This window comes from Acartia tonsa, chromosome 10 (genome assembly GCF_053477335.1).
Source record: "Acartia tonsa isolate MP-2025a chromosome 10, ASM5347733v1, whole genome shotgun sequence".
Classification (NCBI taxonomy): domain Eukaryota; kingdom Metazoa; phylum Arthropoda; class Copepoda; order Calanoida; family Acartiidae; genus Acartia; species Acartia tonsa.
The window spans coordinates 40,884,787-40,898,912 of NC_137269.1; the positions used below are offsets into that span (position 1 = coordinate 40,884,787).

A 14,126-nucleotide genomic window follows, 5' to 3' on the forward strand; every position below is an offset into this window, starting at 1 on the left:
ACCTGCCATTATGGCAGAAAATGAGCCAACAACAAATAGATTGAATCCATCAGTCTTGTCCCAACAACCCTCCGCCACAGAAGCCAGACGTTCCCCATTTAAAGAGATTTCTAAAGGTGGGTAGAAAATGCAGTTTTAAATTCTAAATCTTAGAAATGATTTTTTAGGTTGTATCATTGAAATCTTAAAATTTTTCAATACCTCAATGATACGGTTTTTTTTCTTTAGGTGGATGTAAAGATGTCAACCTTTTTGGCGCCGGTGGGAGCAATCTGAGCGCTGTGCCTTCCAACCTGACCTTCGAGGGGTTGGCACGACGAAACAAGGAAAATTCTCCGCCCGTACAGTTTGTACAGCCACTGGGGCAGATGGGCAAGAAAGAGTCAAGTCTAAGTGTTCAGACAGATAGCTCAGCAAAGCCGGCTATGCAAGGAACGATAAATTTATCATTTTTGACTGTATTTACTATTTAGAAAATTTGAAGTAATCTATTTGTGATAATTTTTAACCTTCTCTGTAGGTAAAAAAAATAACATTTTTCATCTTGCAATGGCGTATACTAAGTAAGTCGCGTATCATTGATACTAGGTAATAGCGAATATGTACGTACAATAAACAAAAAGTTTAGCCCTTAGCGATTTCTATGGGCTAAAATCAACTTCATTAGTTTTCCATAAAATAGAAAGATTTTTCAAAAATGATTACTTGGGCTTACAATAAAACTGTTTCAGTATATTGGGTCGAAAAAGGTCTGTTTGAAAACCTTTTTTGACAGAGTTATGGCCAAATAATTGTAATGTTATGATCGAACATATAAAAAACTTACAGACTTTATTATATAAACTTTATTTGTGTGCACAGAAGACAAGTACGCCTGTATAGCCGACCTTGATGATGATCAAGAAGATGAAAAATGGAGAGATAGAACAGAGTTGATCACGAGGAAACAACACTTTTTCTGTATTACAGTTCTTATCATTTTTAATGCGTTGATCTACCCTCCTAGGGCTTTTATAAGGCTTTCCTGAAATATGAAAAACATCTCTTAAGCAATTAACGATACAAAAAGAAAAACGTACAACGTGATACTTCTTACTAGGATGATGCTCTTATCCCAGTCTAAATAGATGTGCCAAAATAGCCAAAAACCTGCCTATGATTTAAAAGTTTTTTGTAACAGTTACGACCACGAGAACTACATAGAGAGTGCCAGATCCATCCTGATTGATTTGGTCAGTCAGACCATCGAGCTGTGCGCAGCTAAGCACGAACAAGATGTTTCATTACCGACTTCGCCCCAAAAACAAGGCCTTCCCCGCAATAATCTGTCCAATTACAGGAATTTTTATATGCAAAAATTACAAATATACGTAGCTAATCTGTAAATAAGGAATATCAGTTTTTTATTAGATGATAAATATATATTTTAGAGTTGGAGGTATTAATTTAACGAAATGCCATTTTACAACAAGAATTTTTTCTCTCTTAAAGTACCGCAGCAATAGGTATCAAACGCAGCATTTATTTATTTGTTGACTTTATTAAACGACAAACATACATTAGGACATCCATTAATTAAGTTCAGTAGTGTTCCATTCTTATCGTTAATGCATGTACAATTATTAAAAGATCTGGTAACAATTCTCTGGATGAAAGTATAGATTCAGAATATGAAAGTGCCAATGACATGTCCTTTGAAAGCGCCTCAGGAATGACAATTATTAAGATATTAATTTGAAGTTTTTTTCTGCTTTTTGTCTACAAATAACTTTTCAGTTTCATATAGTCTTCTCCCCATATCATATGTAAATACCCAAGTAAGTTTGGCAATGGTTAGGTATAATATAACATACAATTTTCCTTAGAATATTAGGTAAGTATACTTTTTTGGAGGCCGTTGAATGTATATCATATGTAAATACCCAATTAAGTTTGGCAATGACTAGGTATATAACAAACAATTTTCCTTAGAATATTAGGTAAGTATACTTTTTTGGAGGGCGTTGAATGTTAGTTTTTATGGTTATTATCTTGTATAAATTGAAAAATCCATGAAGAATCTATTTATCTTAAACATAAACTTTAGAAAAGCCTCGCTTCAAAATTAATGTCAATAACAAAAAATTTAGGAAACGCAGTGACGACCACAGGGGATTCAGATAATGAAGATAATTTTATCAGGAAAATAAAACATTTTTATGACCAAATTCGAAATCTGATAAAACTGCGTTTAGAGATCTTTAACCTCAGACAATGACAAAATATTATTTCTTTAGTTTTTTTTATTAAAGTAAAGGAAAGTCACGATTTTGTATTGGGTCTTTGAAATTAGCCAATAGCGTGGAAAACAGCTGATTCATTACAAACAAAAGAATAGTAAGCAGTTTGCTAGCAGACGAAAAGGGTCTTCATCACTTGGGGCAGGTAGTTTTCTGGATTATACCTCTATACTTATACATTTAATATTACACGCTAAAGCAAAAAATGACGGTTAAAAATGTTTTATTTGAATAGTGCTGTAAATCTAGTAAGCCTGGCAGGGGCCGCCGGACCTAACCCTCCCTCTGCCAGTACTCCAGACTGTTCTGAAGCTGTCGATCTAGGCATTGCATCTTATTTTGTTCACTTTTTATATTCATAAACACATTTTCTCATACATTACCTCCAATCTTTTTAGTAATAGTTGACTGTCCATGGTCTATTCCCTCCATGTAAAACTCCAGAAACTAAATAAGAAACAATTTATGTGATATAGAGCATGAGAAAACCCCTATCAACGAAGCTGACGTGGAAACACCTCCTACTGCTACCAAAGGCATTGGTCTTACTTTGATTGCTTAACATTTTTTAACAATATTTACCTAATATTACTAATGACAATAACACCAAGTATCTTAAACTAATAAATAGCGCAACAATAATAAGCAATTAATATCAAGGTTTTAAGTACTTAAGTAACTAAATTGTGATGATATGCAAAAAGTGTTTTTGTGTCATGGGGTATGTGCTTGTCTGTTAATTGATATTCGAATGCATATTGAATGTGTCTTAATAATCTTTCAACTAAAGGACACACATACAAACTTTGATTATAGAATAGTTTCAGCTCAAAAATCCTAAACAAAATTATTTTTTATTCAAATTCATACAAGTAAAACCAATAATCATAGGTGGGAGGCTGGATTCCTTAGAAGATGCTTTTGAATCCCTCCAACTAGCTACAGCCAAAAAACAGGAACAAAAAAATAAAGAAGACAATTCTGTTGAATCCTTAATTGATATGTTTGTTAAAGTTGATGATAGTCAAGCAGCGAAGTCTGCAGATATTATCTCTAAACCTCCTTTAGAAATGGAGGAAGTGCTTTCATTCACTCCTAAAGTGAAGACAAGATTAACCAAGCAAGCTGGCACCCCAAATCTGTTAGTTGATGTCAAAAGTGATACTGAAAAGCAAGATGATAATGTTTTGGTAGATTTTTCAAGTGATAAAAATGATGTCTTTGACGTTGAAAATAGTGAGAATAAAGACATTATTGATGTTGCGAATTTTAATCAAGAAAGTAAAATATCCAAAGGATCGCAAGAATTAATGGATGATTCCTTGTTAGCCCTGCTTGGCAATGTTAAAGTATCGGACCAAGAGGGTCCTAACCTTATTGATATAGAAGACCCTGTCGTTTCTCCGGTCCAAGAATCGCATCAAGTGCCTAATGAAATTGAAATTCAACACAATGTTTCAAGCCCCAACAATTCTGCCTCTGATAGTGATGAACTTATTCATATTGATAATACTGAAAATCCTTCCAATGTTACAGTTGAACAAAATATGGTTAGCCTTGTCCAAGTGAATGAAAATAAAAACTCAATTGATGATATTCAAGTTGAAAAAGAAGAATCATTAGTTGACGACCAAAATACAGCATTAAATGTAACAAATAGTATAACTGAAAATTCTGTCGCTGAAAATGGTAGTGAAGATAAAGAATTGCAAGTAAATAAGGAAGAACCTTCTGGTCCTAATGAAACCGCTGAAAATCAAGTTGTTGTAATAGAAGATAACTCGCAAGCTGAAGTTAAACCAGTAGATGTAACTGAACCGTCTCCAAATGAAACAAACAATTCAGCTGAAGTTTTAGAACCTACTGCTAAACTTAATAAAACTATTGAAAATGTAGAAACAATTTCAACAAATGCTACTGAAGAAAATACTCCTTCAGAAGAAAAGTCTCAAAGTAACCTTACTGAAGAATCTGCAGACCTTGAACTTATTAAAACTATTGAAAAAGAAGCTGAAATCTTGACAAATAAAACTTTAGATAACCTTGAAAAATCTATTGATAGTCTTAATGTAGAAAAATTGGCTGAAATAACTTCCAATGAAATCACCGAACACACCCCAAAGCCTATGGAATGTACTTCAGAAAATGTTATTGGTGAAAAAGTAGAAGAAATCACTGAAGAAATTCAGAAGCCAGTGGATTGCACTTTTGATAATTTGGCTGGCGAAAAAGTTACTGAAATTGAAGTCAATGAAGACAGTCTAAAGCCATCAGACAATTCACTTGAAGTGGCTGAAACATCTCCCAATAAAATCAAAAAAGACGTTACAAAAATTGAGAATACAGAAGCATCTATGGAAACAACTGATACAAATGATAATGACGAAGATATTCCAATTCCACCTGCCAAAGGATACAATCTTGATTTCCTTGACAATCTAGACGATCCCAACTTTAATCCTTTTGCCACCAAAACTAACGTTGTTGATGATATTAATCCCGACAGTGCTGAAAAGAAAATTCTAACTCCTGTAGCCAAAAAATCCGCGAACAAGAAAGTTAAAAATCCTCCAGTAGCTGAATTAATTCCAGAAAACAAAACTATTGATGTGGTAGAAACTGTCGAATCTGTTGCTCAACAACCTTCAGCTGATATGGAGAAAACTGAAAACGATAATTTAGCTGCTACTGAACAATCTTCTGATGTTGCTGAGAAAACTGAAAACGATAATCTAGTTGAGACAACTGAAAATAATCTTACTGAATCAAATCCTCAAGTAGAAACTGAAAATACTACAACTGAAGGCTTAACAAATGTTCTCGAAAAAGAATCTGTTGACGAACAGAAAGACAACATTGATCTAATCCCCATAGGACCCAAAGAGAAGCCAATGGCAATTGTGAAACCCCATCTAGAAAAAGTACCCCCTATGTCTCCCATTGAAACTGAAAAATCAGCTGATTTTGATAAGCCATTTGCGACAGGAAGTAAAGAGGTATCAAATATTGATAAAGAAATGGAGACAGTAGTTGACAGCATGCCAACAGAGGAAGAGGATATAATCGTTCCGCCAGCCAAGGGTTACAACCTGGATTTTCTTGATAAGCTGGATGATCCCAACTTTAATCCGTTTGAGACTAAAACTGCTATCCAGGTACATTTTGATAATCCTATTAGGTATATAAAATACTAAGTTTTTTTTGTCTTTACGATAACTATTGATCCGATTGGTTTCTCCATTTCAGGGAAGCTTCACATTGTTTATTGGATGGTTTTAGTTTTAGGCTATTTTTTACATATGAGTCTTTGGGTAGTTTTTTGCTATTTTTCAACATTTTCTTAACTTTTCGAATAAAAGTCCTTATTTGTTAAAAAGGACAGTTATGTCTATAAGTATCGAAGCAAAGAAAAGCCAATATTTTTTCATAGAGAAAAGTAATGTATTTTACCTAGAGAACATTCTTAGATTTGTTATATCCTCAGTGCCAGGCCCAGTGGTGTATATTCTCCACTAGATTTTTTCCCCGGCTGCAAAATTTATCCCCTCTCCCCCCTTTCCCCATTTCTTCCACCTAAGAGGGAGAAAAAATGTTTTTTAGTAGGTACTTGTTATTTTATTCATTTTCCCCCCTCCCACATATTTTTCTTGTTTTTCCCCCATCGAGAGAGGAAAACGTATTAAAAAATGTTGTTTATTAAATTTTTGGACCATATGATATTGGTTCCCCCGCCGCTTCTTTACAGTTCCTAATTGTCCCTCTTTTTTCTAGTTGATTTCATTTGACTTTTATTTTTGTTTCAAAAAGTGTCACACCCGCCTTCTTCCTTTAACTACTACACATAATATTCTTTTATTTTTAGGATACTTTTGCCACAACAATTGCTGGAAGCGAAGCTCCCCTACAAGGCACAGTGGCCGCTGAATCAGCCGATCAGCCAGTAGAAGAAGAATCCAAAAAGGAGGTGAAACGAAAGCCTCTGGTGAAAAAAGCAAACAGACCTGTTAAAAAACCTGCCACCACCGCTGACACAGAAAATACATCCGAAAATGCTACTAAAAGCGACGAGAAAGAATCAGAATCACCGAAAAAACCAACCAAACGAGATGTTCCCAAACCATGGCTGAAAAAGAAAAAAGCAGCTGCAGCGGCAAAACCACTGGATGAGGTCCCTATTGAAATTAAAGCTGCTGAAAACACTGTACCAATGGAGGAAGATCCTATGCCAATTCCCCCAGCTAAAGGATATAACCTAGACTTTCTTGATAATTTGGATGATCCAAATTTTAATCCTTTTGCCACTAAAACTAATATTGTTGATGATGTTAGTAAAACCACTCCTGAGAAGGCTAAATCGCCGCCAAAAGTTGTTGAAGATTTACCAATTCGTGAAGCTACTCCTGAAAAATCTTCCAACATCAGTAATGTCAGTGAATCTAAATCACCCCAACCTATAAAAGAATCATCTTTTAGCATTGAAAAATCTGCAGATCCTTCTGAAGAACCATCTTTAAGCATTGAAAAACCTAAAGAAACAACTCTAATGGACACTGAGGATTTATTAACAAATTCAACAAGTGAACAATCTACATTAACATCAAATGAATTGCCCTCTGCTTTTGAAACTTTTGAACCAACCGAAAAATTAAGTGATAATGCCAACACTCTTGACATAAATGAAGCTGAAAGTCAGTCAACCAGCACCAAACCGTTCTCTCTTGACCTGAACGAGCCGGAGAACGACCAAGAACTGTTTCAAGACGCCAAAATTTTGGATGAGTCGGTGATGGCAGCTGGAAATTTGTCGCTGGGCATGGAACTGGCCGCTGCCGCCACGGATAATCCGTCCACCTTGACTGATGACGATTTACCAGGTATGATTATTTTGTGATTAGCGCAGCTACGCTTCATATGCGTAAGTTGTCATGACTTCTTTTTAATTTAAGATTATAGATCAAATATGCGTTAATTTTCGTTTTTTTGTTTTCCTATTATAATAAGTAGTGTGGGTTTTTGTCTGAAGCTTTAGAACTCAATAACAACTGAACTGATTGGGTCAGCTTCAAATAGGTCCCATATTGGTTTTAGGCTATTTCATTTTCAGATGTTAGTCTTTGGATTGTTTTAAGCTTTTTTCTAGCCCCTTCCTGCAACTTTACAATTAATAAATACAGATCCCCTTGATGCTAGGCGCGCAACCGCTAGTTTTTAGTAAGATTTTTGTCTACATAACAGTTTATTTTATCTCAAATTATGAAGATAGCTGTTCTTGTAAATATGTAACTGATAGAAATGAAATTTAGGATTAAGCCTGGTAGAGCCATCACTTGGATCCTGCCATCCTGTCACCTCTAGTACCAGAAAGCTGGATAGTACCTTGACTAATTTAGCTTGCGTCAATATTTCAGGTTATATACATAGATAGATATATGTAAAAAGATAGACAGACATATATCTATTATTTTAGAAACTTTAATTTATAACTACCTATTTAGCTAGCATTAATATTTTATGATAGATAGACAAACAGACATGCCTAAATCTATCTATTATTATAGAAACTTTTCAGTATAACGACCAAATTTTATAATAGATTAGATAGTTAGATGGATATTTAGATAGACATAAAAAGGAAAAAGATGGACAGATAGCCAAACAAACAAACAGATACCTAAGACAGACAGTTAAAAACAAACAGATGGACAAACGGACTGTTGGACTAACAGTTAAAAAAATCTTTAACAAAGAAAAGAATACCCTTAAGGTGTTAAAGAACTTTATTTTATACATATGATTTATATGTGTAACATGAGCTACTTATTTTAAAGTTATTTTTAATGTCTATAATTAACTTTCTCGTATTCATTCGAATCCGGTGGATAGGAACCGGTTCTCATCCATACGAAAAAACTATGTCTAGCATCGTATTATATCCAGCTTTCTACGAATATAAAAATGTACAATCAAAAGATTAAAACCAGTTTTTTTAGCCGGTGCCTCCGGCACCTTGGGGCTAAAAAAACTAGTTTTAATCTTTTAATTGTACATTCTATATCCGCGGAAAGCCGTTTATAATACGATGCGAGAAATAACTATTATTACCTATGCTAGCAAAGGAACAGGCTGTAATTAAAATATCATACAATACTGTTCACCAGCAATAGAAATATTTTTTAAAGCGAAGCTTCCGTCCGTGACAGTTAGCTCTTTTCGTTAATTTAGACATGTTAGAATCGTCCTATCGATTTCAAACTTCTCATGATGATTCCGATAACAGTTAAGTACGAATTAGAAAGATAGTTTTAGAACTTCGCTTTTATGGATGTTGTCATCCTTGTTTAAATGTAACTTGATACAAGTTGCATTATTTGAAATTGTTTCATTATAAACTGATTTTTTTCTTTAATTGAAACAACATTTTCCATACCTAGCTGCTCGACATCTGAATACTTCAAAACACTTATGCGAACCTGCTAATCAAATTATTGTAAAAAGATTGGGTGACTAATTTTATGTTAATTTTGCAGGACTTGAGCTAACAACCGGCCTTCCCAGCCAGCTACCAAACACAAGTACCAATTCAACACTCAATGTTGTTGGGGACAGCAATATTTATAATCTAATGATCAATGCTTCTAGCCTGACTCAGGTAAGGCTTTATTAATAGGGTAGCTACTTTATAATTAATGTGTGTACGGATGTACCAATTCAATGTTGAATGTTGTGGGCAGCAAAATTTATAATTAGGTTAGTGCTTGTAGGTTGACTCAAAGTAAGTATTCACTGATAGCGTAGCTTCTCTATAGGTAATGTTAAGGTTGTTTCGGCTGTTTACAGATGCGGAAGTATAATTTTTATGTGGAGATTTTTCTGGCCAATAGGCATCTTATCTCTTCTCCGCCGCCAATCTGTCTGTAATGCATCAAATCTCTACAAGGGAAATGTGTTATTCTCCCCTTCTATTGTAGATAGATGGCTTATATTCCCTATAAAGATTTCTATGATAATGCACTAATTCAAAACTGCCCTAAAAATTGTTGAATGGTTGATCCAGCCGTTTACGAGATCCTAATAGATATACATGCAGACAAAAAGGCATCATGTTAGTTAATTATGTCTGATTGTTGTATGTTTATATGAGCTTTCCCTATGAATCCTGTTACCCTTGTTTTACTAATTTTAGGTTGGGTTAATTCATGAACAAAGATTACTGGAGAAGGACAGAGAAAATGCTAAACTACAACATCAGATCAAAGATGAACATAAGAAAATCCAGGTATACATAGATAGATGGACAGACATTTCGATGGATTAATGGGCAGACATATCAATGGATACATCGAATGAACAGTCATTTAAATGGATAGATTTACAGATATTTAGTAAGATAGATGGACAGACATTCAGATGGATAAATGGGCAGATATTAAGATGGATAGATGGGTTCCACGCCAAACGTAGGAGTGGAAAAACATCGGAGTGGACAAACTCAGGATTTTTGGGACAAACGTCGGAGTGGACAAACACAGGAGTCCCAATTTTTTTTCAATTTTGAATTTTTTTATACAACCCCCCCTCCCCCCTAAGTCTCGTTATTTTTCTTAGTTAGGTTAGGTTATGTTATAGGCCAGGGGGTCGAGCGCTGCGGCTAGGCAGGCTGGGGGCCGAGCCTTGCGGCCATAGTCATTATTTTGTAGACAGGGGTATAAAAAAATTTCAAAATTGTCATATAATTTATATAGCGGACACACCTAGGTTTTACTTAAGCAATGTCCACTCCGACGTTTGTCCCACTCCTACGTTTGTCCATCCGACGTTTGGGACTCCTACGTTTGGGGTAGGACCGGATAGATGGACAGACATTAAGATGGATAGATGGCTTACAGATTATAGAAAAGATAAATGTGTTGACGTAGACAGACAAAAGATAGAAAGGTATACGAACAAAATGATACCCATGCAAATTAATCTTATTAGTCATTTTGTGCGAATATATTGCGCATCTTTTACATTTTTTCTTGTTAGAGGAAAATCCAGGTTTCTATAATATTTTTATTTTAACAACGAATTTCAATGTTGTCAAATCGTATACAATTTTATGTCTTGCCTAAGTTTTGCCTATTCCACAATCAAAATATTGTTCCCTTCTAAATGTTTAAATGCAAATTTTGTTCAATGCAATACAGGGAAAGATTGATTTATTTTACATTGTCCTATCACTGTAAAAAGATTTTTTGGAAAAAGATATTTTAAGGATAAGTGGTCTCTGTACAGGTAAAAATGAAAAAAAAAAAAAATTTTAAGAGTTAGATGTCAGCTTATGAGACAAAATATGTATGTTTTTTCTTCAAATATGTGAATAACAATCAAAAAGAAGCATATTTTGTTTTATAAGTTAACCTCTGACTCTTCAAAAAAAAATTCTTATTTTTAATTTTTACCTGTACGGAGACCACCTGGAGGCCTGGAGCTCCGGAACCTGGAAGCATATCCAAAAAATCTTAAATCTGGGGGAAATTCATCATATAAGAATGATTTTATCCCTAATAACCTATCCTCTCAGTCCAAAAATAAAGCCTATACACCAGGTTTACGCAAATGTGTCAGAACTCCCCCCCCCTCCCCTCACTAGTCGCCGGAAGGAAAAAGCAGTTTTTTGAAACAGGCTCTCTGAGATTATTACAGATTCTGATATATACATATATAGACAAATGAAAAATGCAAAAAACGAAATCAAAAGCGTTCCTTCTTGGGAGAAAATCCGGGAAAAAGATTTTAGCTATTTTTAACCTAAAATTCACATTGACAAGCCTGCAAAAAATATACAGACATTTTAAACATGTCATTGCTCAGCACCTAGAAGATGTAGAAAAATGCTACGCATACCATTGGAAAGCTTATAACCTCTAGTTTTCATATTGGTATATAACGTTTTTGTACTATTATTAGTTTTTGAGCTATCCTCTGAAGTATACACAAGTTTTAAAAATGCAGTTTTTTCATGAATTTTAAGTTTGATACTTGTTACACAAAACTTAAATCTTAATATTGCTTAGCACCTAGAGTTAAATAATTGTTTTTTTTTATAGATACTAGCAGCTTCGCCCCTGGCCTCTAGGGGCTTAGACCTATGAGGAAATTTTAAAAAAAATAATTTATGGGCAGCACCAGGAATTTTTTTGTGGGGGGGAAATTTCAATTTTTTGGGGGGTTGGAGGTGTCCCACCCATCCAAGAAAATAGCTTAAAACCACCACAGGACCAATAGGTATATACCCTGAAGAGTAGAATCTGATCGGTTCAGTGGTTACCAAGATCTGACAGACATACAGACAGACAGACGGACAGACTTCAAGCTACTTTGTATTATAGATATTTGTATATTTTAGGTACTTTGGGTACTTTAATTTTAGCTTGATTAAAAATTGTCTTTGAAATGTGCATAGTTTGTAGTAAGAACCAAGGGGGAAGGGGGGGGGGAGTTTATACTTTTATAGGCAATGAAATTTAGAATAAAATTTTGCCTCGGATGTTTTTGGGCTTATTGTTATAGTTATTAACCTGATTCTTTTTGTAAAATCTCTTATATGATATAATCTGCCAGCAAATCTTTGAAAATTGAATTTTGGCACTTTCCTTCTAGGGGATAGTGGGTTAAAACAGCTTCAAAAACACTAAAATCTAAAGTCTGAGCTTATTTTTAGAGATATCAAGCTGATTTTTTAATGGAAACTTTTTTTACATAATTAAGCTAAGTAGTCACTAAAAATTTCATTTGGTACTCTCCTCCTTGGTGTTAGTGGGTTATAACACCTCACTAAAACACTAAAACTAAACTAAAAGTTATGAGCCTATTTTTAAAGATGTCAAGATGATTTTTTTAATTGAAGTTTTTTTTTCATTTTGGCACTTTCCTTCTTGGGGCTAGTGGGGTAAAACACTCCCTAAAACATCAAAATCATTACCAGATTTTGCCCTGGCTGTTTGGACTTGTTCTAGTTATTAAATGATTCTTTTTTAAAATTTTCTTAAATGAATAGATCTACATGTAAAACTTTAAAATTGAATTTTGGCACTTTCCTTCTGGGGGCTTGTGGGGTAAAAAAGCCTCTAAAATACTAAAATTATAAGCTATGAGAATATTTTTAAAAATATCAAACAAATTTTTTTAATATAAACATATTTTACATAATTGAATTAGTAGCTATTACAGATTTCAATTTGGCACCATCCTTCTTGAGTCTAGTGGGGTAAAACACATCCAAATACAAAAATTATGAGTTCTGAGCTTATTTTCAAAGATATCATGTTGAACTTTGATGAAAACATATTTCACATGATTAAAAAAATGATATAGTCCTTGAAAGAAAGTGCCTAATTTAAATCTAATGATTATTTAGTTCAGTTATTTTTAAAAAGTTTTCATTAACAAAATCAGCCCAATATTTTTAAAAATAATCCCAGAACTTAAAGTTTTAGTAGTTTTGGGGTCAGTTTTACCCCACTAACCCCTCAAAGGAAAAGGCCAAAACTTAAGACTATCTGGTAAATTTAACAACTAGCGGTACGCCCCTAGAGGATTCTAGAGGCCCTTGTGGTGAAGGTGACACCTTTACTTTCAATTGTACTTTTTAAAAGAAAAGTTTTAAAAAATGGTAAGGGTTCATTTTTTAGGGTGATTTCCCTTGTGAGGGTGAAGGTACCCTCCCCCAAAATAGTTATAAACCTTTCCAGAACCTATGAGAAGCTACACTATATAGAAGGACCATATCTGTCAAGCAGTTACAGAGAAACTTTTTAACAGACAAAAATAGCTTACTACATTATATAATAGGAAATAAGAGATTTTACAAAAATAATCAGGTTGATAACAACAAGCACAAACATCTAGAGCAAAATTTTGTACCAAATTACTATAAGTATATAAATCCCCCCCCCCCCTTGGATCTTATAACTTAATTATTGGGGGGTCTTTTACCCCACTACCTCCTAGAAAGAAAGTGTTAAAATGAAATCTTTAGTTGCTACTTAGCTCAATTATGTGAAAAAGTTTACATTAAAAAATCAGCTTGATATCTCTATAAATAAGCTCAAGCCTTAAAGTCTTAAATTTTAGTGTTTAGGGGAGTGTTCTACCCCACTATCCCCACGGAGAAAAGTGCCAAAATGAAATAAAAAGTGGCTACTTGGCTAAATTATGCAAAAAAGTATACTTTAATAAAATCAGCTTGATATCTATAAAAATAAGCCAAGAACTTAAAGTTTTAGTAGTTTTGGGTGCAGTTTTACCCCACTAACCCCCTGAAGGAAAATACCAAACATTAGGTTTACTGGTATATTTAATCATATAAGAGATTTTACAAAAAGAATCAGGTTAATAACTATAACAACAAGCCCAAAAACATCCAGGGCAAAATTTTATACTGAATTTCATTGCCTATAAGTGTATAATTTTTCCCCCTCCCTCCTTGGTTCTTAATTCAAACTATACACATTTTAAAGACAATTTTTAATTAAGGACAAATTTGATAGAACCTAAAATATACAAATATCTATATAATCTATATAAAATAATTATATAACTCTAGGTGCTATGCAATATTAAGATTTAAGTTTTGTGTAACAAGTATCAAACTTAAAATTCATGAAAAAACTGCATTTTTAAAACTTGTGTATACTTCAGAGGATAGCTCAAAAACTAATAATAGTACAAAAACGTTATATACCAATATGAAAACTAGAGGTTATAAGCTTTCCAATGGTATGCGTAGCATTTTTCTACCACTTCTAGGTGCTGAGCAATGACATGTTTAAAATGTCTGTATATTTTTTGCAGGCTTGTCAATGT

General features: G+C 33.9%; 1 protein-coding gene across 1 annotated transcript in view; it reads left to right on the forward strand.

Annotated features, from left to right (window-relative positions):
* Positions 1 to 14,126, forward strand: part of LOC145330627 (uncharacterized) — a 20,831-nt gene continuing 6,705 nt past the window's right edge. The window contains exons 1-13 of the mRNA XM_080175300.1: positions 1 to 116; positions 229 to 430; positions 860 to 941; positions 1,179 to 1,337; positions 1,628 to 1,707; positions 2,128 to 2,179; positions 2,513 to 2,603; positions 2,756 to 2,815; positions 3,171 to 5,434; positions 6,142 to 7,153; positions 7,583 to 7,687; positions 8,807 to 8,928; positions 9,463 to 9,555. Of these exons, the coding sequence (XP_080031426.1) occupies positions 11 to 116; positions 229 to 430; positions 860 to 941; positions 1,179 to 1,337; positions 1,628 to 1,707; positions 2,128 to 2,179; positions 2,513 to 2,603; positions 2,756 to 2,815; positions 3,171 to 5,434; positions 6,142 to 7,153; positions 7,583 to 7,687; positions 8,807 to 8,928; positions 9,463 to 9,555 (4,428 nt within the window). The 5' untranslated portion in view covers positions 1 to 10. The remainder of the gene's footprint in view (positions 117 to 228; positions 431 to 859; positions 942 to 1,178; positions 1,338 to 1,627; positions 1,708 to 2,127; positions 2,180 to 2,512; positions 2,604 to 2,755; positions 2,816 to 3,170; positions 5,435 to 6,141; positions 7,154 to 7,582; positions 7,688 to 8,806; positions 8,929 to 9,462; positions 9,556 to 14,126) is intronic.